Here is a 26,120-nt window from a genome sequence, read left to right on the forward strand (position 1 = left end):
AATTGGGCATTTCCATGACTCCCTTTTCAGGTTTGAGAATTTGTTAGAATCACTTACAAAACTCAAGATGGCGTTTTACTTATATTTATAGGTTTGTTATAAAGGATACAATGCAAGAACAGCCAAATAGAAGAGATCTATAAGGCAGCCTGATAGAAGAGATCTATAGGGAGGTATGTCACCCTCTCTATACTTTAATGTATTTACCAGAGAAAATGACCAAATGTACATTTCCCATTATATTACACTGCTAAACTATAAAACATTTTCCTTTCTTTTCTTTCTTTCTCAACTTACTATGATGTTTTTTATTTATATCTATATGTTGTTCTACATAAAGAAAAAGAAACATTTTAAATCGTTAGTATGAATTTTACTGTTCACTTTTATACTGTTCAGTTCTTTTCTTTTTTATTTTTTGGGAGTTCAATTCTTTTAAATGCAGATATGAGCATTGAACCAGTATGAATAATTACTGAAATCCTACAATTTATATTTCACAGTGTATATATGTACATATTTTGTTCTTACCAGAAGAGTGGAAATGCTGCCCAAAACTAAACTTAGCAGTTTTTATATCACTTTTTGATACATCTACATTCTACCAACACTTTCTATCTTTGGCCTAATGGTGTATCAAGAATGAATGAGAGTAGAAGGAACAGAAAGGATACAATAGGGTGCCTTAGTCATTTGTATTTCTTAGATGCCATTCTTTTTTTCTTTTTCTTTTTCTTCTTGAAGCCATTTACTAGTTTGAATGAAAAGATGCGGCCTTTCAGGACTTTCAGTGCCCCTATTTGCCCTTTTCTCACTTTGAATCTCATGGAATGCCCATATATGGTAAATCCACCAGAATTTTTTGCTCATGGACATCTCAAATATTATATGTGAATGGAGCAGTCAGGAATGGTTGGACATGCATATGATGAATATTTGCTCTTGTGCGTGCACTGTTGTTTCATGACTTTTGCGTACAAAATACAGGTTCAAAGAAAATTATTAAGAATTTCAAGAGAGCAATGGTAGAGCTTTGAAATAAACATGAGGTTGGTATATCCTTTGGGTTGCACGTCTGTGAAGCTGGTGCTGGATTCAAGTGAAATAAGATGGAAATGTTTACTAAGAGCAGCCTCAGGGCAAAAAAACCTTATCGATGACAAAGAAAAAGTATAGCTGAAATTAAGTACATGTTATGGATCAAATGTTTGTGTCCCCCCAAAATCTCTATGTTGAAATCTTAATCTCTTATGTTTAGGAGGCCTTTGGGAGGTGATTTGGTGATGAGGGTGGAACCCTCATGAATAGGAATAGTGCTCTTTTAAAAGAGACCCCAAGGAGCTCTCTCATCCCTTCTACTGTGTTGGGAGATACAGTGAGAAGATGGCCACCTGTGAACCAGGAAGCTTTTACCATAAATTGAATCTGTCTGTGCCTTGATCCTGGACTTTCCAGCCTCCAGAACTATGAGGAATACTAGTTTGTTATTAAGCCACCCAGTCTATGGTATCTTTGTTAAAGGAGTCCGAATGGATTAAGACCGTAAGAAAGGAGAATAGGGCAATGCAGTTGCCAAGAAGCATGCAATTTATTGTGTTAACTATTTGGATTATGGTTTAAAATTATTCAGTCAACTGTGACTTCCTCAAAGTCCAAAGCAGCGTAGTGGTATGTGTGTGTGTTAAGTACCAGTTTTTAACTTCAGAGAATCAGCTTAAGTACATTTCTCATTCAAAAGATGCTTGCTAACACACTTGGCCAATAGCCAGGTAACAAACTCATTTATTGTAAAGTTGGTATCCAAGGCCTACTGTAGTGATGATTCTGTAGAGGCCTTGAGCTTAGTCTAATGAATTTTTCAATCCAAATTTTAGTATAGTTGTATAAATTAATAAAAATGTTACTCATTTAGTTAATTTAATTGGGCATTGATGAGGAAAACTAATAAGGTAAACTCATTTTCCAAAGGCAATATAAATATTTTCGCATATTATTAATGACTCTTAATTACTTTTATTTTTATGTATAATGAAGTACACACATTTTATATGTATATTTTGATGAAATTTTAAAAAATTATTTATTTTGAGAGAGAGAGAATGTACACTGGGGGGTGGTCATTGGAGGAGCAGAGGAAAAGAGAGGAAGTCCCAAGCAGACTCCACGCTGAGCCTGGAGCTCCACTTGGAGCTCTATCTTGCCACCCTAAGATCACGACCTGAGTGGAAACCAAGAGGCAGATGCTTAACTGACTGCGCTACCCAGACTCCCTTGATTTGTATACTGATGTTATCACTACTGCCACAATCTCTGAACAAACCCAGTTCCCCAGAGACTTCCCCACTTACCACTTACTACCAAGCCCATCCACCTCCAACCCTAGTCACTGATCTGCTATCACTATAGATTAGGTTTGTCTTTCTAGAGTGGTAAGTATATGAAAACAACTATGTATATTCTTTTGTATCTGTTTTTTAAAAAAATATTTTATTTTCAAGTAATCTTTACACCCTACATGGGGCTTGAACTGAAAATCCTGAGTGGCATGCTTAACTGACTGAGCCAATCAGACACCCCAATGTCTGTTTTTGTTTTTGTTTTTTTTTCCACTGAGCATAATGTTTTGGAGATTTGTCCATGTTACCCTCTTAGATTCCTTGACTGGTCCTATGAATTAAGCTGATAAGACAGATCAACAGGAAAAAAAAAGCATATAAATCTTACTTGATTTTTAAGAAGTGCGAATGGGAGCTCTGAGGGAAAAATGGAGACCCAAAGACATGGTTAGGACTGACAGCCTAGGAATCTTTTTAACAAAGAGAAATAAATTTGTGAAGTGACAAGACAAAGTTTTATGTTTCTAGGCACAGTAAATTGTGGGAAAGTGATCAGAAATACTTGGGGGAAACTAATGGGAGATAAGGATTATTTTAGTAGACTTGTTTGTACAGATCCATTTTGGTGTCTACTCCCAGTCTGCAGTTATAAGAATGTCTTTCCAGTATAGAAAGGGCACCTTTCTCATGGGAAATTTTAAGACCTACCTTCAGATACAAAAGGGGAGGGAGGTCAGAGAGCCTTTTCTAGACCTGCTGTTTCTCACGTGGCTCAAAATTATATGCCAGCGTGGTATATTTTGAAGTGAATGTTTTTAGCCCTTTCAAATCCATTCAGCTCTTAGTGGACATTTGGGTTGTTTCCAGTTCTTTCCTGCTATGAATAAAGCTACTGTGAATACTATTTTACAAATGCCTGTGTGGATATGTTTTCATTTCTTTGTGGTAAATATCTAGGAGCTAGATTACTGAGTCATTGAAAGAGCATTTTTAATTTTGTAAGAAACTGCCAAACTGTTTTCCAAAAGTGATTGTGCATTTTATATTCCTACCAGCAGTGTAGAAAAGTTTTACTTCCTCCACACTCTGCCTTGTTATAGATGTACAGTGGTATCTTACAGTGGTTTTAATTGCTTTTTCTTGGTGAATAACAATATTGAGCATAGTTTCTTGGCCTTTGTGTCTTCTCCAATGTGTCTGTAGGAATTTTTTGTTCTCTCCCCCCTTTTTAAAAAAGAAACCTTCTTTTAAGATCAGAAAGACAAAATAAATAATATTGAGGATCTTTTCATATGCATGTTGGCCATTCATATGTCTTTTTCTTGTGAAGTATTCAAATATTTTCATGTAGGAAAAAAGCCTTTTTCCTCTACCCTTCTTAGTTCTCTGAGGCCCTGCAAATTAGATTGACAAAATACAGATTTATTAGACAAAAACAGAGTTTACTAATGCATGCAATGTGTACCTATGAGGGAGAAATTTCATGATGAGTAACTCAAAGGGGTAGTTGCAGCTTGGGCTTATGTAGTGTCTAACAATGAATAATTTCTAGAGAAACGAGAAGACAAAGGAAAAAGATTTGAGACTCCCAAGGATGGCCAGCTGTGGGAAAATAAATACATGGAGGAAACTAATGGAAAATAAGGTTTAGGCTCGTTATGTAGATTCTATCTCTGAGCTCATAAGAATTTCTAGTGATGAATAGTCTACGCCTGCAGTTAGCCAAGTGGTGGGTGGACAAAGTTTTTTTTTGGGGGGGCATTTACTCTTTCTCAGTTGCCTTCAGTTCAAAACAATCCTTGTGCCGAAGTGACATATTTTGGGGTGGCACATTCTGATTTCTTACATCCATTGTTTTCTAAGGACAAGAAATGCTCTCAATTAAATTAAATTGTGAAAAAGGAAAACTGCTTTTATTCTGGCTAGTTTCCAGAATGAAAAATAATAGGACTTTTGAGGTTTTGAGGAAAGGGGAGGGAGGAATGATTTGATTATATTTTCTGATTTGCTCAATTTAGTTAGCCAAGTTATATAGTTGACCTAGTATGTGTGTTTTTTGTTCATCAACTATATTAAACTGAATTTTCCTTTAATTAAAGGTTTTCTTTTTCTTTTTTTTTAAAATATTTTATTTATTTATTCATGAGAGACACACACACAGAGAGGCAGAGACACAGGCAGAGGGAGAAGCAGGCTCCATGCAGGGAGCCGGACGTGGGACTCGATCCCAGGTCTCCAGGATCACGCCCTGGGCTGTAGGTGGCGCTAAACCACTGTGCCACCGGGGCTGCCCTAATTAGAGGTTTTCAAGTGTATAAAATAGTACTCTAGAAAAAATATAGTGTATTTTTTATTTCTAGGAGTGATATTTTTAAGGTTCTGAGTACATAGATCAGTGATTATTTCCCTTGTAAATGAAATTGTTGATTTTCTAAAAAAGATTTTATTTATTTATTTATTTATTTATTTATTTATTTATTTATTTATTTATTTATTCATGAGAGACATAGAGAACAAGAGAGTCAGAGACATAGGTAGAGGGAGAAGCAGGCTCCCTGCAAGGAAATGATCTTGCTCTGAGCTCAAGGCAGATGCTCATCTGCTGAGCCACCTAGGCGTCCCTAAGTATGATCCTTGAATGAGGTGGGGTTTAATGGTGCCAACCCCCTTGCTCAGTTGAAAAATCTGCATTTAACTTTAGACTCCCAAAAACTACCAATAGCCAGTTGTTGACCAATAACATAAACAGTTAAAACATATTTTATATATGTATTATATACTGTACTCTTTTCTAATTTTTATTTTATTTTTTTAAAAAGATTTTATTTATTAATGAGAGAGAGAGGCAGAGACACAGGCAGAGGGAGAAGTAGGCTCCATGCAGGGAGCCCGACGCGGGACTCAATCCTGGGACTCCAGGACCATGCCCTGGGCCAAAGGAGGCGCTAAACCGCTGAGCCACCCAGGGATCCCCATTCTTTTCTATTTTAAAGATTTTATTTATTTACTCATGAGATACACACAGAGAGGCAGAGACACAGGCAGAGGGAGAAGTAGGCTCCTTATGGGGAGCCTGATGTGGGACTTCATCCCAGGTCCCGGGATCATGCCCTGAGCTGAAGGCAGATGCTCAACCACTGAGCCACCCAGGCATCCCTATATACTGTATTCTTAAATTAAGCTTGAGAAAAGACAATGTTATTTTAAAATCATAAGGAAAGGAAAAATACTGTACTGTATCCATCCAAAAAATTCTCATATAAGTGGACCTACACAATTCGAATCCATGTTGTTCAAAGGTCAACTGTAAATTAATAATAGTATAATGATTGACAGTTTAGAGAGAGATATTTCATAAATAGATAATCGGATGCTTCTAAAAAGCCTAGGCAAGTACTTTAGCAGGAATGGTATATAATAATTGCTTCTTGGCCTTTTGGCTAAGATCAAGTGTAGGAATGGTATATAAAATGTTGGGTTGGGATCCCTGGGTGGCGCAGCGGTTCGGCGCCTGCCTTTGGCCCAGGGCGCGATCCTGGAGACCCGGGATCGAGTCCTACGTCGGGCTCCTGGTGCATGGAGCCTGCTTCTCCCTCTGCCTATGTCTCTGCCTCTCTCTCTCTCTCTGACTATCATAAATAAATAAATTAAAAAAAAAAGGAAGCTCCATATGAGGAATTTCCTTAAAAAAAATCATTAAAATGTTGGGTTAGTTGGAGTTCTCTGTTTAGCTGTTCTCTGGTCTTTATTTGTACTGCAAAGTGTAATGCATCTATCAAAAAGATAAATAAAAGGGAAACAATAAATCATTTATTATAATAACCTTTTTTAAGGCAAATATACTTTTGTAACCACTACTCAGGTACAGGATAGAAAACTACCCAGAAGTTCTCTTGTGCCTAGTTACACAACTCATTTTCTCTCCTTTAAGATCAACCTGTCTTCTGACTTACCTTTTTTTTTTTGTATAGTATTTCTACCTAAGTGTAGTTTCCAAAATAAAAGTTTAGGTTTTATTTTGAATGGTTTGAATGTTGTTCTTCACTCTTAATTTATATTCTGGTATCCCTAGAAATCTTATGGCATTTAAATGTAGAAATTAAACTTTTTTTATGTTAGTATTTTGGGGAAAAAAGAAAATATTAAGGTAAAAATGTTGAATTAAAAAAAATTGTTCTGGGGATGCCTAGGTGGCTCAGTGGATGAGCATCTGCCTTTGGCTCAGGGCATGATCCCGGTCCTGGGATCAGGTCCCGCATTGGGCTTCCTGCGAGGAGCCTGCCTCTCCCTCTATGTCCCTGCCTTTCTCTCTGAGCCTCTCATGAATAAACAAATAAAATCTTTTTTTTTTAAACAAATAAAATCTTAAAAAAAAATTGTTCCGACTTATGCTTTAGGTTGTTACTAGCCAGCCAAATTACAGTTATAATAAAGCCAAATATATAAACATCAAATAAGTATTTTCCTCAGAGAATCCCAATTGTCTTTTTCATTTAGAGTCACATTATTAGAATAATCAATAAAATCAGGAATGGTTTGCTATTTTCCAATATAAATTCTTTTTTAAAAAAGATTTATCTATTTTAGAGCAGAGACTGTGCGTGCATGTGTATGTGTGCATGTGCAGGAGAGTCAGAGGGAGAGGGGAGAGAGAATCTCTAGCAGACTCCTGTTGAGCTAGAAGCTCATCATGGGGCTTGATCTCTTGACCCATGAGATCCTGACCTGAGCTCAAACCAAGAGTCAGTAGCTCAACTGAAAGTCAGTCACTCAACCTACTGAGCCACCAAGGTGTCCCTCTAATATAAATTCTTAATTGGTCTGGGTGAATAGAAAAATGGCTTTTCCAACATTTGGTATTTTCATTTCATTTCATTTCATTTCATTTCATTTCATTTCATTATTTTATTTTATTTTATTTTATTTTATTTTATTTTATTTTATTTTATTTTATTTTATTTTTTATTTTATTTTATTTTATTTTATTTTATTTTATTTTATTTTATTTTATTTTATTTTATTTTATTTATTATTTTATTTTATATTTTATTGGAGTTCAATTTGTCAACATATAGCATTTCACCCATTGCTCATCCTGTCAAGTGCCCCTCTCAGTGCCTATCACCCAGTCACCCATCCCCCTGTCCACCTCCTCTTCCACTACCCCTTGTTCATTTCCCAGAGTTAGGAGTCTCTCATGGTCTGTCTCCCTCACTGATATTTTCATTCATTTTCTCTCCTTTCCCCTTTATTCCCTTTCACTGTTTTTTATATTCCCCAAATGAATGAGACCATATAATGTTTGTCCTTCTCTGATTGACTTACTTCACTCAGCATAATACCCTCCAGGTCCACCCACGTCGAAGCAAATGGTGGGTATTTGTCGTTTCTAATGGCTGAGGAATATTCCATTGTATACATAGACCACAGTTTCTTTATCCATTCATCTGTCGATGGACACTGGGGCTCCTTCCACCATTGGCTATTGTGGACATTGCTGCTAAAAACTTTGGGGTGAAGGTGTTCCAGCATTTCACTGCATCTGTATCTTTGGGGTAAATCCCCAGCAGTGCAATTGCTGGGTTGTAGGGCAGATCTATTTTTAACTCTTTGAGGAACCTCCACAGTTTTCCAGAGTGGCTACACCAGTTCACATTCCCACCACCAGTGCAAGAGGGTTCCCCTTTCTCCACATCCTCCCCAACATTTGTTGTTTCCTGCCTTGTTAATTTTCCCCATTCTCACTGGTGTGAGGTGGTATCTCATTGTGGTTTTGATTTGTATTTCCCTGATGGCAAGTGCTGCAGAGTATTTTCTCATGTGCGTGTTGGCCATGTCTAGGTCTTCCTCTGTGAGATTTCTCTTCATGTCTTTTGCCCATTTCATGATTGGATTGTTTGTTTCTTTGGTGTTGAGTTTAATAAGTTCTTTATAGATCTTGGATACTAGCCCTTTATCTGATAGGTCATTTGCAAATATCTTCTCCCATTCTGTAGGTTGTCTTTTAGTTTTGTTGACTGTTTCTTTTGCCTTGCAGAAGCTTTTTGTCTCGATGAAATCCCAATAATTCATTTATGCTTTTATTTCCCTTGCCTTTGTAGATGTATCTTGCAAGAAGTTGCTGTGGCCAAGTTCAAAAAGGGTGTTGCCTGTGTTCTTCTCTAGGATTTTGATGGAATCTTGTCTCACATTTAGATCTTTCATCCATTTTGAGTTTATCTTTGCGTATGGTGTAAGAGAATGATCTAGTTTAATTCTTCTGCATGTGACTGTCCAGTTTTCCCAGCACCATTTATTGGTAGTTTGTGGCTTTCCAGAAAGGTGTCCATTTCTTCTAGATGGCCTAATTTATTGGCATACAGCTGCTCATAATATGTTTTTAAAATCATTTATATTTCCTTGGTATTAGTAGTGATCTCTTCTTTTTCATTCATGATTTTATTGAGTCTTTTTTGTTTTTAATAAGGCTTTCTAATGGTTTATCTATCTTATTAATTCTCTCAAATAACCAACTCGTGGTTTTGTTGATCTATTCCACAGTTCTTCTGGTCTCTATTTCTTTGAGTTCTGCTTGAATCTTTATTAACTCTCTTCTGCTGGGTGTAGGTTTTATTTGCTGTTCTTTCTCCAGTTCCTTTAGATGCAAGGTTAACTCTTGTATTTGAGTTTTTCCCAGTTTTTTGAGGGATGCTTGTATTGCGATGTATTTCCCTCTCAGGACTGCTTTTGCTGTATCCCAAAGATTTTGAAGGGTCGTATCTTCATTCTCATTAGTTTCCATGAATCTTTTTAGTTCTTCTCTAATTTCCTGGTTGACCCTTTCATCTTTTAGCAGGATGGTCTTTAACCTCCACGTGTTTGAATTTCTTCCAAATTTCTTCTTGTGATTTAGTTCTAGTTTCAAAGCATTATGGTCTGAAAATATGCAGGGGACAATCCCAATCTTGTGGTATCGGTTAAGACCTGATTTGTGACCCAGTATGTGGTCTCTTCTGGAGAAAGTTCCACGTGCACTTGAGAAGAATGTGTATTCAGATGCGTTTGGGTGTAAAGTTCTGTAAGTATATGTGAAATCCATCTGGTCCAGTGTATCATTTAAAGCTCTTGTTTCTTTGGAGATGTTGTGCTTAGAAGATCTGTCATTTACAGAAAGTGACATGTTGAAGTCTCCCAGTATTAGTGTATTATTATCTAAGTATGTCTTAACTTTGATTATTAATTGATCGATATACTTGGCAGCTCCCACATTAGGGGCATAAATATTCATGATTGTTAGGTCCTCTTGTTGGATACATCCTTTAAGTATGATATAGTGTCCATCTTCATCTCTTACTACAGTTTGTGATAAACTTTATCTGATAAGAGGATGGCTACTCCTGCTTTCTTTTGAGGACCATTTGAATGGTAAATGGTTCTCCAACCTTTTATTTTCAGGCTGTGGATGTTCTTAGGTCTAAAATGAGTCTCTTATAGACAGCAAATAGATGGGTCTTGCTTTTTTTATCCCATCTGAAACCCTGCGCCTTTTGATGGGATCATTAAGCCCATTCACGTTCAGAGTTACTATTGAAAGATATTAATTTAATGTCATCATGATACCTATTCAGTCTCTTTTTTTGTGGATGGTTTCTTTGGACTTCCTCTTTCTTTTACAGAGTCCCCCTCAATATTTTTTGCAGAGCTGGTTTGGTGGTCACATATTCATTTTCTGCCTATCTTGGAAACTCTTTCTCTCTCCTTTTATTGTGAGTGAGAGAGCCTTGCTGGATAGAGTATTCTTGGCTACATGTTCTTCTCATTTAGGACCCTGAATATATCCTGCCAGCCTTTTGTGGCCTGCCAGGTCTCTGTGGAGAGGTCTGCTGTTAACCTAATACTTATCCCCATAAAGGTTAGGGATTTGTCTCTTGCTGCTTTAAGGATCTTCTCTTTATCTTTAGAATTTGCAAGTTTCACTATTAAATGTCAGGGTGTTGAAGGGTTTTTTTTTATTTTAGGAGGGGATCTATCTCCTGGATCTGAATGCCTGTTTCCCTCCCCAAGTTAGGGAAGTTCTCAGCTATGATTTGTTCAAATACACTTTCTGGTCCTGTCCCTTTCGGCACTCTCTGGAACTCCATGTAAACGCAGATTTTTTTCCTTCTGAGGCTGTCATTTATTTCTCTTAACCTTTCCTCATGATCTTTTAATTGTTTTGCTTTGTTTTTCCTCAGCTTCCTTCCTTGCCATCAACTTGTTTTCTGTGTCACTCATTCGTTCTTCTACTTCATTAATCCTCATTGTTAGGACCTCCAGTTTGGATTGCATCTCATTTAATTGATTTTTAATTTCGGCCTGATTAGACTAAATTCTGCAGTCACGAAGTCTCTTGAATCCTTTATGCTTTTCTCCAGTCACCAGTAGCTTTATAATTGTGTTTCTGAATTGGCTGACATCGAATTGTAATCCAAATTCTGTAACTCTGTGGGAGAGAGTACTGTTTCTGATTCTTTTGTGGTGAGTTCTTCTTTCTAGTCATTTTGCTCAGTGCAGGGTGGCTAAAAACAAGTTGTACTGGAAAAAGGAAGGGAAAAAAAGAAAAACAAATGGGAAAACGAACAAAACGAAAACAACAAAAAACAAAGCAAAAAAAAACAAATAAGGAGGGGTATCCTCTGATTCTGTATACTGTAAGTCTTTCGACTTCACCTGGAGCTTTCCAGCACTGCTTTGTTAAGAACTTGCTCTTACCCTGTCCTTCCAGCTGGTCTCTGGGGGAGGGGCCTGGTGTGCTGACTCTGAGGTGTGTGCACCTGGGGGAGCTGCCCTGTCCCCTGCCTGGTGCACAGCTCAGTGGGAGCTATTTATCCTGTGAGGCCTCTGCTCCCTGGCGCCCCGCTCCGTTCCAGGCACAGGGTGACACCAGGAGGAACAAGCACACTGGCGGCAACCGGCTCTCCAGCCCTGGAGTCACCTCCCCCAGTAACCACCACAGCTCCAGTCCGCAGGGGCCTGGATGCTCCAGGGTGGAGGGCGCTGACCACAGTTGGGGGCCCCCGGCGGCAGGAACGTCCTCGCTGTCCTGTGTCCTCCCGGCCTCCGCCTGTCTCGGGGGGCAGGGTGGGGGAGAGCAGGATCCTGGGCTGTGTCCCCGGCGCCTGCACCGCTGGAATTGCGCTCCTGGGGCCTCGCAGGCCCTCCGCCCAAGCCCTCGCCCGAGCGAGTCGCTCCCGGGCCGCGCAGTACCCCCTCCGCGCAGCCCCCCCCCCGCGCAGCGCCCCCCCCCCCCGCGCAGCCCCCCCATCCGCGCCGACCCCCGCCGCGGCGGCCACCCCTCCATGCGGCCCGCTCCGCGCAGCCCCCCCTCCACGCAGCCCTGCTGTGTGCCTTCCAGCCCTTTACCGCGCTCTCCCCCGGGCACCCCTCGTGCTAGTGACCCCGGCGCCCGGGGGCCCCACCGCCCCTCCTGGGGTCCTGCCCGAGCTCCCCGAAGCACCTTTCCGTCCGGTTGGTGAAGTTCCCGCTCCTCCGGGCTGCGCTCTCGGGTCCTGGCGGCTCCTCGCGGCCCCTCCTCCACGGGATGCTTTTTTATGTTCCCGTCCTCCTACCGTGATAGAAGCGCGAACTCTTCTCACTCATTCCCGCTGTTCTCTCTTTAAATCTCAGGCCGAATTCGTAGGTTTTCAGGATGATTTGAAAGTTAGGTAAGTTGGCGGGGACAGGTGACCTGGGGACCCTGCTCTTCTGCCATCTTGCCCTGCCCCTCCAATATTTTCATATTTAAAATTATTTAAAATTACCCTTGGGATAAGTTTCCAAATAATTTTGCAAATTACTAATTTATAATAGCCTTTGTGGTTAGAACAAAAGTATACCATATATATCCTTAAGATTTTATAAGTATTTTTATCATTTAAAATTTTAGGTTTTATTCTTGTAAAAGATTTTATTTTTTTAGAGTGAGAAAGATTGAGCACATGTAAGCAGGGAGCGAGAGGGAGGAGGAGGGAGGGAGGGAGGGAGAGGGAGAGAGAGAGAGAGAGAGAGAGAGAGAGAGAGAGAGAGAGAGAGAAAGAGAATCTTAAGCAGGCTCTACGCCCAGCACAGAGCTGGATGCAGGCTCAGTTTCATAACCCTCAGATCATGGCCTGACCCGAAATCAAGAGTCGGCCACTTAACTCAGCCACTTAGACACCCTTCTTCTTCTTCTTCTTTTCTTCTTCTTCTTCTTCTTCTTCTTCTTCTTCTTCTTCTTCTTCTTCTTCTTCTTCTTTTCTTCTTCTTCATTTTATTTTATTTTATTTTATTCTATTCTATTTATTTTATTTTATTTTATTTTATTTTATTTTTTAATTTATTTTATTTATTTTATTTTATTTTATTTTTTATTTTTATTTTTATTTTTATTTTTATTTTTATTTTTATTTTTATTTATTTTATTTTATTTTATTTTTACTCGAGAGATACAGAGCAAGAGAGAGAGAGGCAGAGACCCAGGCAGAGGGAGAAGCAGGCTCCATGCAGGGAGCCCGACGTGGAACTCGATCCCAGGTCTCCAGGTTCACACCCTGGGCTGAAGGGGGCACTAAACCGCTGCGCCACTGGGGCTGCCCTCAGACACCTTTCTTGCAAAATCTTATAAATTAAGAGTCTAATTTCCCAAATGTGAAAAATACATATCCACTAGTTAACTGATAGTTTTTAGCTAGGTAAGCCTGAATTATTATTATTTTTTAAACATTTTATTTATTTATTCTTGAGAAACACACAGAGAGAGGTAGAGACACAGGCAGAGAGAAGCAGGCTCCTCACAGGGAGCCCCATGTGGGACTCCATCCCGGGACTGGGATCACGCCCTGAGCCAAAGGCAGACGCTCAACTGGTGAGCCACCCAGGCGTCCCAGTAAGCCTGGATTATTGGCACCTAGGTGCCCCTATTTTATTATTTTTAAAAACATATGATAAGTTGAAGTTTATGCATCATATATTTTGGTTACTAAGTCTCATTAGGCTCCTAGTCTTAGACTACTCCTGCCTGTCCGTTTTATTCAAAGTAATGATGTTGACTTTTTGAAGAGTTTAGGCCAATGGTCTTGTACAGTGTCCTATATTCTAGATTTTTATGATTTGTCTGGGTTTGTCCTCATGGATTAGGTCCACCTAAAATTTTTGGCAAGAATACTTCATAACTGATATCGTTTGCTTATTGCATCATATCAGAGGATACATAAAGTCTACATTTGATCATTTGGTTAAGGTGGTAGCTGTTGGATCTATTATCAAGGTGCCTTTCACCTTTGTAGTTAATAATCACTTGTGAACCTAATTATATTTTTTGAATTGGCCTGACATTAAGGTGGCTGAGAAGTGGTAGAAAAGAAAACCAGCAGTATATTTGTGGCATTATAAATTCATGGTTATTAATTCCAATGGATGCCTAAACTGCAAGATATTCCTACTGTGTTTCTCTAGACAGCTTGTGTTCTTCTTCTTCACAGTGATAATTTGAAATATTTCTCTTCTCAAGCCTTTGTTCCTTTACCTTTCCTTTACTTTGACAGGGTGATCTCGGTTCCTTTTACTTCCTGGAAGGAAAGGGGTGCTGCTTCTTCCACCATAAACCAACATTATAGACCAGTTAAGAGTGCTGGCAGTAGAGATGAGAGTGGGTGGCTTTGGATCCACTTGCACTACTCACCCATTTTGCTTTGGGCTTATTTTATCATCATTCTATCTAGCCGGAGAATTACCATTGTACCTCATAGAGCAGTCGTGAGGTTTAAGTGAAGTAATTAATGTAAAATGGTTAGCATAGTACCTAGTATGTAGTGCATGTTAAATAAATATCAGCTCTTATACTATTTCTTTTTTTTTTATAAATTAATTTTTATTGGTGTTCAATTTACCAACATACAGAATAACACCCAGTGCTCATCCCGTCAAGTGTCCCCCTCCGTGCCCGTCACCCATTCACCTCCACCCCCCGCCCTCCTCCCCTTCCACCACCCCTAGTTCATTTCCCAGAGTTAGGAGTCTTTATGTTCTGTGACCCTTTCTGATATCTCCCACACATTTCTTCTCCCTTCCCTTATATTCCCCTTCACTATTATTCATATTCCCCAAATGAATGAGAACATACACTGTTTGTCCTTCTCCGATTGACTTACTTCACTCAGCATAATACCCTCCAGTTCCATCCACGTTGAAGCAAATGGTGGGTATTTGTCGTTTCTAATGGCTGAGTAATATTCCATTGTATACATAAACCACATATTCTTTATCCATTCATCTTTCGATGGGCACCGAGGCTCCTTCCACAGTTTGGCTATTGTGGACATGGCTGCTAGAAACATCGGGGTGCAGGTGCCCCGGCGTTTCATTGCATCTGAATCTTTGGGGTAAATCCCTAACAGTGCAATTGCTGGGTCGTAGGGCAGGTCTATTTTTAACTCTTTGAGGAACCTCCACACAGTTTTCCAGAGTGGCTGCACCAGTTCACATTCCCACCAACAGTGTAAGAGGGTTCCCTTTTCTCCACATCCTCTCCAACATTTGTTGTTTCCTGCCTTATTAATTTTCCCCATTCTCACTGGTGTGAGGTGGTATCTCATTGTGGTTTTGATTTGTATTTCCCTGATGGCAAGCGATGCAGAGCATTTTCTCATGTGCTTGTTGGCCATGTCTATGTCTTCCTCTGTGAGATTTCTCTTCATGTCTTTTGCCCATTTCATGATTGGATTGTTTGTTTCTTTGCTGTTGAGTTTAAGAAGTTCTTTGTAGATTTTGGAAACTAGCCCTTTATCTGATATGTTATTTGCAAATATCTTCTCCCATTCTGTAGGTTGTCTTTGAGTTTTGTTGACTGTATCCTTTGCTGTGCAAAAGCTTCTTATCTTGATGAAGTCCCAATAGTTCATTTTTGCTTTTGTTTCTTTTGCTTTCGTGGATGTATCTTGCAAGAAGTTACTGTGGCCAAGTTCAAAAAGGGTGTTGCCTGTGTTCTCCTCTAGGATTTTGATGGAGTCTTGTCTCACATTTAAATCTTTCATCCATTTTGAGTTTATCTTTGTGTATGGTGCAAGAGAGTGGTCTAGTTTCATTCTTCTGCATGTGGATGACCAATTTTCCCAGCACCATTTATTGAAGAGACTGTCTTTCTTCCAGTGGATCGTCTTTCCTCCTTTGTCGAATATTAGTTGACCATAAAGTTCAGGGTCCATTTCTGGGTTCTCTATTCTGTTCCATTGGTCTATGTGTCTGTTTTTGTGCCAGTACCACACTGTCTTGATGACCACAGCTTTGTAGTACAACCTGAAATCTGGCATTGTGATGCCCCCAGCTATGGTTTTCTTTTTTAAAATTCCCCTGGCTATTCGGGGTCTTTTCTGATTCCACACAAATCTTAAAATAATTTGTTCTAAGTCTCTGAAAAAAGTCCATGGTATTTTGATAGGGATTGCATTGAACGTGTAAATTGCCCTGGGTAGCATTGACATTTTCACAATATTAATTCTGCCAATCCATGAGCATGGAATATTTTTCCATCTCTTTGTGTCTTCCTCAATTTCTTTCAGAAGTGTTCTGTAGTTTTTAGGGTATAGATCCTTTACCTCTTTGGTTACGTTTATTCCTAGGTATCTTATGCTTTTGGGTGCAATTGTAAATGGGATTGACTCCTTAATTTCTCTTTCTTCAGTCTCATTGTTAGTGTATAGGAATGCCATTGATTTCTGGGCATTGATTTTGTATCCTGCCACGCTACCAAATTGCTGTATGAGTTCTAGCAATCTTGGGGTGGAGGCTTTTGGGTTTTCTATGTAGAGTATCATGTCATCGGCGAAGAGGGAGAGTTTGACTTCTTCTTTGCCAATTTGAATGCCTTTAATGTCTTTTTGTTGTCTGATTGCTGAGGCTAGGACTTCCAATACTATGTTGAATAGCAGTGGTGAGAGTGGACATCCCTGTCTGGTTCCTGATCTTAGGGGAAAGGCTCCCAGTGCTTCCCCATTGAGAATGATATTTGCTGTGGGCTTTTCGTAGATGGCTTTTAAGATATCGAGGAAAGTTCCCTCTATCCCTACACTCTGAAGAGTTTTGATCAGGAATGGATGCTGTATTTTGTCAAATGCTTTCTCTGCATCTAATGAGAGGATCATATGGTTCTTGGTTTTTCTCTTGCTGATATGATGAATCACATTGATTGTTTTACGAGTGTTGAACCAGCCTTGCATCCCGGGGATAAATCCTACTTGGTCATGGTGAATAATTTTCTTAATGTGTTGTTGGATCCTATTGGCTAGTATCTTGTTGAGAATTTTTGCATCCATGTTCATCAGGGATATTGGTCTGTAATTCTCCTTTTTGGTGGGGTCTTTGTCTGGTTTTGGAATTAAGGTGATGCTGGCCTCATAGAATGAATTTGGAAGTACTCCATCTCTTTCTATCTTTCCAAACAGCTTTAGTAGAATAGGTATGATTTCTTCTTTAAACGTTTGATAGAATTCCCCTGGGAAGCCATCTGGCCCTGGACTCTTGTGTCTTGGGAGGTTTTTGATGACTGCTTCAATTTCCTCCCTGGTTATTGGCCTGTTCAGGTTTTCTATTTCTTCCTGCTCCAGTTTTGGTAGTTTGTGGCTTTCCAGGAATGCGTCCATTTCTTCTAGATTGCCTAATTTATTGGCGTAGAGCTGTTCATAATATGTTTTTAAAATCGTTTGTATTTCCTTGGTGTTGGTAGTGATCTCTCCTTTCTCATTCATGATTTTATTAATTTGAGTCTTCTCTCTCTTCTTTTTAATAAGGTTGGCTAATGGTTTATCTATCTTATTAATTCTTTCAAAGAACCAACTCCTGGTTCTATTGATCTGTTCCACAGTTCTTCTGGTCTCAATTTCGTTGATTTCTGCTCGAATTTTAATTAACTCTCTTCTTCTGCTGGGCGTCGGGTCGATTTGCTGCTTCTTCTCTAGCTCCTTTATGTGTAAGGTTAGCTTTTGTATTTGAGTTCTTTCCAGTTTTTGAATGGATGCTTGTATTGCGATGTATTTCCCCCTCAGGACTGCTTTTGCTGCATCCCAAAGATTTTGAACAGTTGTATCTTCATTCTCATTAGTTTCCATGAATCTTTTTAATTCTTCCTTAATTTCCTGGTTGACCCTTTTATCTTTTAGCAGGATGGTCCTTAACCTCCACGTGTTTGAGGTCCTTCCAAACTTCTTCTTGTGATTGAGTTCTAATTTCAAGGCGTTATGGTCTGAGAATATGCAGGGGACGATCCCAATCTTTTGGTATCGGTTCAGACCCGATTTGTGATCCAGTATGTGGTCTATTCTGGAAAAAGTTCCATGTGCACTTGAGAAGAATGTGTATTCAGTTGAGTTTGGATGTAAAGTTCTGTAGATATCTGTGAAATCTATCTGGTCCAGTGTATCATTTAAAGCTCTCGTTTCTTTGGAGATGTTGTGTTTAGAAGACCTATCGAGGGTAGAGAGAGCTAGATTGAAGTCACCAAGTATAAAGTGTATTATTATCTAAGTATTTCTTTACTTTGGTTAATAATTAGTTTAAGTATTTGGCAGCTCCCACATTCGGGGCATATATATTGAGGATTGTTAAGTCCTCTTGTTGGATAGATCCTTTAAGTATGATATAGTGTCCCTCTTCGTCTCTCACTACTGTCTTCGGAGTGAATTTTAGTTTATCTGATATAAGGATGGCTACCCCTGCTTTCTTTTGAGAACCATTTGAATGGTAAATGGTTCTCCAACCTTTTATTTTCAGGTTGTAGGTGTCCTTCTGTCTAAAATGAGTCTCTTGTAGACAGCAAATAGATGGGTCCTGCTTTTTTTTTTTTTTTTTTTTTTTTTTTATTTATGATAGTCACAGAGAGAGAGAGAGAGAGGCAGAGACACAGGCAGAGGGAGAAGCAGGCTCCATGCACCGGGAGCCCGACGTGGGATTCGATCCGGGGTCTCCAGGATCGCGCCCTGGGCCAAAGACAGGCGCCAAACCGCTGCGCCACCCAGGGATCCCAGGGTCCTGCTTTTTTATCCAGTCTGAAACCCTGCGCCTTTTGATGGGGTCATTAAGCCCGTTCACGTTCAGAGTTACTATTGACAGATATGAGTTTAGTGTCATCATGATATCTATTTAGTCCTTGTTTTTGTGGATTGTTCCACTGAACTTCTTCTTAAAGGGGAGTTTTAAGAGTCCCCCTTAAAATTTCTTGCAGAGCTGGTTTGGAGGTCACATATTCTTTCAGTTCCTGCCTGTCTTGGAAGCTCTTTATCTCTCCTTCCATTTTGAATGAGAGCCTTGCTGGATAAAGTATTCTTGGTTGCATGTTCTTCTCATTTAGGACCCTGAATATATCCTGCCAGCCCTTTCTGGCCTGCCACGTCTCTGTGGAGAGGTCTGCTGTTACCCTAATATTCCTCCCCATGAAAGTCAGGGACTTCTTGTCTCTTGCTGCTTTAAGGATCTTCTCTTTATCTTTGGAATTTGCAAGCTTCACTATTAGATGTCGAGGTGTTGAACGGTTTTTATTGATTTTAGGGGGGGATCTCTGTATTTCCTGGATCTGAATGCCTGTTTCCCTTCCCAGATTGGGAAAGTTTTCAGCTAGGATTTGTTCAAATACATATTCTGGCCCTCTGTCCCTTTCGGCGCCCTCGGGAACCCCAATTAAACGTAGGTTTTTCTTCCTCAGACTGTCATTTATTTGCCTTAATCTGTCTTCATGGTCCTTTAATTGATTGTCTCTTTTTTCCTCAGTTTCCCTCTTTGCCATTAACTTGTCTTCTATGTCACTCACTCGTTCTTCCACCTCGTTAACCCTCGTCGTTAGGACTTCTAGTTTGGATTGCATCTCATTCAATTGATTTTTAATTTCTGCCTGATTGGATCTAAATTCTGCAGTCATGAAGTCTCGTGAGTCCTTAATGCTTTTTTCTAGAGCCACCAGTAGCTGTAGAATAGTGCTTCTGAATTGGCTTTCTGACATTGAAGTGTAATCCAGATTTTGTAACTCTGTGGGAGAGAGGGCTGTTTCTGATTCTTTCTTTTGAGGTGAGGTTTTCCTTCTAGTCATTTTGCTCAGTGCAGAGTGGCCAAAAACAAGTTGTATTGGAACACGGGGGAGTATCACTGGTCCGTCCAGCTGGTCTTCTGGGGGAGGGGCCTGCTGTGCTGATTTTCAGGTGTTAGCACTTGGGGGAGCTGCTCTGCCCCTGCCTGCTGCAGGGCTCAGCGGGGGTTGTTTACCCCGTGGGGCCCCAGGAGGAACAGCCGCAGTTGCTATGGCAACTCTGGAAGCCTGGATTCAGCCTCCGCAGGAACTACGGGCTCGGGGCTCTCGGTTCTCCGTCCGCAGGGCCTGGAGGCTCCGGGGCGGGGCCGCTGATCTGCTCAGCTCGGGGCAGGAGCGTCCTCGCTGTCCTGGGCCCTCCCGGCCTCTGCCTGTCCCGGGGGAGGCGGGATCCTGGGCTGTGTCCCGGCGCCCTGTGCTCCGGGGCCTGCGCTGTTGGATTCGCGCTCCCGCCCCGCAGCCCCCTCCCTGGAGCCGCTCCCGAGCCCCTCCGAGCTGCTCCGGTCGGTCCCGCCGTGCGCGCTGCAGCCCTTAGGGAGCTCGGCGCACTCTCCCGGGGCGCAGGTGTCTGTGAGTGTCCCCGGGAGCCCGAGGGCATCCCCGCCCTCCTGGGTCCTGCTCCACCTCCCTGCGAGCCCCTTTCCGCCCGGGAAGGTTGGTGCAGCTCCTGCTTCTCCGGGACGGGTCTCTCCTGTCCTGGGGACACTCGCCCCGGCCTCAGCCCGGCTCCTCCGGGGCCCCTCCCCCTCGGAGGCCTTTTGTTCCTTTATTTCTTTTTCCCCGTCTTCCTACCTTGATAGAAGCGCGAACTCCTCTCACTGTAGCATTCCAGCTGGTCTCTCTTTAAATCTCAGGCCGAATTCGTAGATTTTCCGGATGATTTGAAGGTTATCTAGGTAATTTGGTGGGGACAGGTGATTTGGGGACCCTACTCTTCCGCCATCTTCTCTTATACTATTTCTTAAGAAATTTACTGTGTTAATTATTGTCTCTTGTATCTTTAGCTTCTTCTAGTCTTTTGACCTCTTCTCTAGGCACTTAAACTTAAACAATAACCTCTGTTTTAAGCTAACTAAGAACTCAGTTATTAGTGGGCCAGTAACTCAGAAGACTTTTCATGCATTGCACATTGGTCTTCAGCTCTTGTTCTGTCACATGTCACCTGCCTACATTTGCTGTATCCCTTTCCTCCTTTTCCATTGACTTATCCCACTGTCTTCTGGTTTCTGCTTCTACCATTCCTTAACCTGCCCTTGATAAAGTCATCATCACTTCTCTGAATTCATTTTTAAATCTTTATCCCTAGTGATCCCATTTCATTCTTCATAAGAGATCAAAGTGACCTTTTAATAATGCAGCTGTGAGCCCATCATTCTCTTGCTAAAACTAGAGGATTTTCTATTATTCTTGACATAAAATCTCAAAGCATTAATACAGTTCATTGGTCCTGCCTAACTGCATCCTTATCTTTTACAAATTTCCTCTTCAGTCTAAGCACACGAGCCAGGTAAGTCCTTTGATTTTCTTCAAAAAGCTTTATTCATACCAGAACATTTGCATTTGGTCCCCTTTTTTGAACTACTCCTTATTTTCCACCTTTTTCTTTTAGATAGATAGTGTCTAGCTTCAGTTCAAAGGTCATATTCTAGGCAAAACCTTCCCTGACCTAGTCTAGAAGAAGACCGCATCTATATTTTAACTTCATATCACTTATCACAATTTTAATTAAATAGTTAATTGGGTAATTCTTTTCTGGAATGTAAGCTCCATGAAGGTGAGCACTGTAACTATCTTATTTGTTGCTGAATCTCTAGATTCTGCTAATATAGTTGTTTAGCTAGAAGGTATTTGGTAAGTATTTGTTGAATGAAGAATGAAGTGTTATTATTTATTCATAGAATTGTCACTCATCTCATCTCTTTATCATTTAATGATACTTCTAAAACTTGTAGATTAAAAAACAATTTTTTTTAACTTAGAATATTTGTAGTTTCAGTGCATTCCATGGAGGTTCTCCTGCAGACTTGTACTGCCTCTTTCCAGATAGTCTGAAGATAGCCAGCCCCAAGTGGCAGCTGCAAACAAGTGATGTCTTTGAGATCTAGTGTGTGTGTGTATATATATATATATATATACACACACACACACATCTATCATCTGTCTATCTATCTATTTTTTTTTTAAGTAAGCTCTAGGCCTAACGTGGGGCTTGAACTCTGACCCCAAGATTGGGAGTCACATGCTTTACCAACTGAACCAGCCAGGTACTCCCAAGATCTGTTTTCTCTTTAAAGTATATGAGCACTTTGCTGTTTCTTAATATTCTTTTTTTTAAGACTTTATTTTTAATCTCTATACCCAGTGGGGCTCAAATTCATAACCCTAAGGTCAAGAGTCGTCACATGTTCCACCAGTTATCAGCCAGGCTCTCCTGTTTCTTAATATTTTTACATTTGTTGGGATCCCTGGGTGGCACAGCGGTTTGGCGCCTGCCTTTGGCCCAGGGCGCGATCCTGGAGACCCTGGATCGAATCCCACGTCAGGCTCCCGGTGCATGGGGCCTGCTTCTCCCTCTGCCTGTGTCTCTGCCTCTCTCTCTCTCTGTGTGTGTGACTATCATAAATAAATAAAAAATTTTTTTTTTAAAATAAAAAAAAATTTTTACATTTGTTAAAGAAATAGTGCCTAAAACTGGTTCCAGGGAATAGAATAGGCACTCTTCTGATTAAACATTTCCAATTCTTTCAGACATTTCCCATTTGACATTTTTTTGAGTCCATTTGGTAGCTTGTCCACACTACTGTAAGAACTATCCCCTGGTTCCAGAACTGAACACAGTTCTTCAAGTATTATTAGCAAAAGAAATATTGAATGAGTAGTGGCCAAAATGTAATGAGGCAAATAGCTGGAGCTCCTTGCATTTATCAGTTTTACTTTTGAAAAGGGTATAGGTACAGTAAAAGTAAATGTTTTAAATTGACTTATTTGTAGAAACAAGATAAAATTAAGTCTGTATCTTAAGACTATGAAGACATAAGATTATGTAGACTTACTAAGACTGTATATGATGATGTACTGTTTCACCTTTAGTTTTAAAGATTTTATTTATTTATTTTTAAAGAGAGAGTATGAATGAATGTTAGCAGGGTGAGGGGCCAGAGAGAGGGAGAGAATCTTAAGCTGACTTGTGCTGAGTGGGAAGCCCCATGTGGGGCTTGATCCCAGGATCCTGAGATCACAGCCTGAGGCAAAATCAAGAGTCCTATGCTTACTGATTCAGCCACCTAGGCACCCCTCCCCTTTACTTTTCATAATGCTTTCCTAATCAACAAATACTAAAAACACAATTATAGTGCAGAAAGTGGTTGCCTCTTGTGGTGAGGCATATAGATGTACATTGTTGTTTCACTAAAAGTAGGCATAGATAGGTTATCATGAATCCAACAATTATAGATGTGTATGGCCACAGTTGTACACCAGACAGAATTCTGAAGAAAATTCTAGTTTAAGTAAAATAGACTTACTTTTTAATATATATTTGAGAATGGTTAAGCAAATATTTTACTTCTTTATTAGTCTAGTTAATTGCTTGAACTAAAAATAAATCGCTTGAAGAATTGAAATTAAATGAAATTAAGAACTTCTGGAGGTTTTCTTTTGGTATCGTTTGTGATTACTTCATGTATTATATACAATGTTTAGTACTTTATGTATTAATTATTTATGTGTGTAACAGGCAACTCAAAGTTGTGTTGACGAATGTCCTATGGACGGATTTAGGACGAAAATTCAGAAAGACCCTACCTAGAAACGATGCTAATTTATGTGATGCCAACAAGTTGCAATCAGACTCATTGCCTTCGACATCTGTTGACAGCCTAGAGACATGTCAAAAATTAGAACCTCTTCACCAAAGCCTTAATTTATCTAAAAGGTATGTTGTTCAGTATTGATTTTGTTCAACCTACCACATTTGAAATAATAGAAGTCCAATAATCTTAAAATTGTTAAGATTGTTGGAAATGATTTTTAAGAAAATCTGCATAAACAGGTGTGCCCCACTTTAAAGCAAATCTTGAAGCTGACAATCTCAATTTACAAAGTTAATGAGTTTTGCACTTCATTATGTTGACATACAATTATTTTTAAAACCAAGTATCCTTAGTACATTTAATTTACTTTATAATTTGATTCACATATATATATTTAGATTCATTTATGATATAAAATGAAGATACATACATAGATAAGGACCTAGATTAAATAACATGAAATGTATGCTTGAGATGGAGAAAATAAAGGTATATATATTTATTTATATCTTGACAGAGTTTATGGAATCAATAGGTTATTTTTTATTTTTTGCATTTTTAGAATACCTATTACATATTATTTAATCTAAGTCCTTACTACCTTTGACTTTGGGAGCTGTCTTTTATTTTACATGTGTTTTTTTTAAAAAGGAGGTAATACTGAAATACTACCCCCAAATTTTTAATGACAAATATACAGTTTAATTTTGAAAATAAGATCAGTTTTATATTTTTAAAAGGAATTGTGTATAGAGTTTGGGGCTGAAAACTAGGAATTCGTTCTGAGAATTTATGATCTGTAATGTAATATTTTTGATGTATTTCCATTTACAGTTTTAACCCTTAAATGAATATGTTTTGAGGGAAGTACTTTGTTTTCAATTAGAATGACTTGTCATAGCTAAGTAGGGCTTTGATCATATTATCTGTGATCTGAATGGTAGTATATAAATGCTATAAACCAAGTTCAGATAAAAACTGCTAACTTTCTATGCATTTATTTAAAAAATAAAATTAGAACTTTGTCAAGATATCTGAACATAGTATTATATATTAATTTTAAAGGAAGACACTTCTTTAAAAAAAGGCCAAAATGAAAAGCTAAGTAAATGAATTTCCTTATTAGATCATATCTGATGTAAATTTAAGATATCCTATATCTTAAAGTCAGTCAGGTAGGGGCTAGATTTGGATTAAGTGTTCATGAAACTGAAATACAGCATGAAGTTAAAAGTCCTAATAAGATTCTAATTTGTTTTTATCATGTGTGTGTGTGCGCGTGTGTATGTGTGCTTATTTTCCTTTCACTTCATGGGGTGAACTTCCAGCTAGTCCAGACCTTTTCTCTCTGCTCCAGGGGTCCTAAATTGAACCTGTTCCAAAGCACATGCATTATATTTGTTCTCAGGCTTATTCCTATTTCCGTATCCCCTTCCTGTCTGAGTATCTGACTCCTCTTTCTTATCCTCCATGTCCAGTCATACTTCCTGCGTAATTATTTTTGCCTCCTGTTTCTGTCTTGAAATGATCTCTTCTCCATTTTTCTTGCCAGTACATCAGTTCAAGTCCTGATAACTTTGTGCCTTTATTACTATGGTAGTGTTGGGCTTCCTGTGTTTGGTGTTTTCTTTCTTGATTATTTCTCTCTATTGTTGCTAAGTTATTCATTCTGAAAGGCAGGAGTTACTTTTTGCTCTCTAGTTTAACATCTTTCTGTGGTCCCACATAACCTTCAGTTGTTTTAACTCCTTAACTTAGCATATAGGGTCCTTAATGATCTCACCTTCGCCTAACTCTAGCTTTGTATCTGTCTACTCCACATGGATAACTGAATTTTTGTCTCTGGGGCTCTAGTGTAGCTTAGTGAATGCATAGTGCTGTTTTATGCCTCTGAGCTCATGCTGTTTGTTCTTTTATTTTGCAAACAGTTCTACTTTGCTGCCATCTTTTAGTCCTTAATATTGAACTCCTATGCCATCTTTTTGAGACAGTTTCCTTCATTCCACCCCTAATTTGTGTTTAATCCTGTTTTTTTTCTTGTTAAGCAGCCCGGTCATATATCATAGCACTTACCACACTATATTATGATATTTAGTTTCTCTGCCTCCCTGACAGTAAGCTTCAGAAAGGCAGGGACTACATTTTATTATTTTTACTCTGATACTAATACTTGGCACATAGTTGGGTGCATAACTAAATGCCCAATCAGTTTTTGCTGAATTCAAGGAAAAAGTGTTTCCCAGCAGAGAGGAGAGTTACATCTCCTGTCTCTTTGAACTGTGTTTAATCCTTTTTTTTTTTTAAGATTTTATTTATTTATTCACGACAGACACAGAGAGAAAGAGAGAGGCAGAGACACAGGCAGAGGGAGAAGTAGGCTCCATGCAGGGAGACTGACGTGGGACTTGATCCCAGATCTCCAGGATCAACCCTGGGCCAAAGGTGGCGCTAAACCGCTGGGCCACTGGGGCTGCCCTGTTTAATCCTTTAAAACTAGTTATTTGCTCTGTAATTTTGGTGACAACCAGGAAAAGAGATACTGCAAGCTTCAAATAAGAAAATTAGAGAACAGTTTAGGGTGTGGGTTTGGATAATGTTTTTCTGTCCAGAACTTGCTATGTGAAATAGGAGACTTACTCTTTCTTCAGTCTTTACTTAACTTTGACATGATGCTTTTTGTCTTACTTCTCTTTTTATTTAGGTAAGACTTCATTATTTCAGAGAAATGAAAGAGAAGAAGATTTATTTTTGGTTTTTAATTTCATCTTAAAGTTTAACTTCTGGTAAACTAAAATTACTCATTCAATCCCCAAAATGACATTTTTTAGAAATTTTATTTGCATTTTAGGATCTAAAATGGATATGTTGCCTTTTATGTCAGGACTATTTAGCCTTTTATTTTCTGGA

General features: G+C 39.4%; 1 protein-coding gene across 5 annotated transcripts in view; it reads left to right on the top strand.

Moving 5' to 3' along the window:
- The window catches only part of SENP7 (SUMO specific peptidase 7), a 149,229-nt gene that overhangs the window by 58,617 nt on the left and 64,492 nt on the right, over positions 1-26,120 (top strand). For 3 of the 5 annotated variants that reach the window (XM_055316092.1, XM_055316093.1, XM_055316096.1), the window contains exon 5: positions 23,138-23,335. The exons of the other annotated variants lie outside the window; for them this stretch is intronic. In XM_055316092.1, the coding sequence (XP_055172067.1) occupies positions 23,138-23,335 (198 nt within the window). The remainder of the gene's footprint in view (positions 1-23,137; positions 23,336-26,120) is intronic. 5 annotated transcript variants of the gene reach the window in all.

The sequence above is a fragment of the Nyctereutes procyonoides genome, unplaced genomic scaffold (assembly GCF_905146905.1).
Source record: "Nyctereutes procyonoides isolate TBG_1078 unplaced genomic scaffold, NYPRO_anot_genome, whole genome shotgun sequence".
Lineage (NCBI taxonomy): Eukaryota > Metazoa > Chordata > Mammalia > Carnivora > Canidae > Nyctereutes > Nyctereutes procyonoides.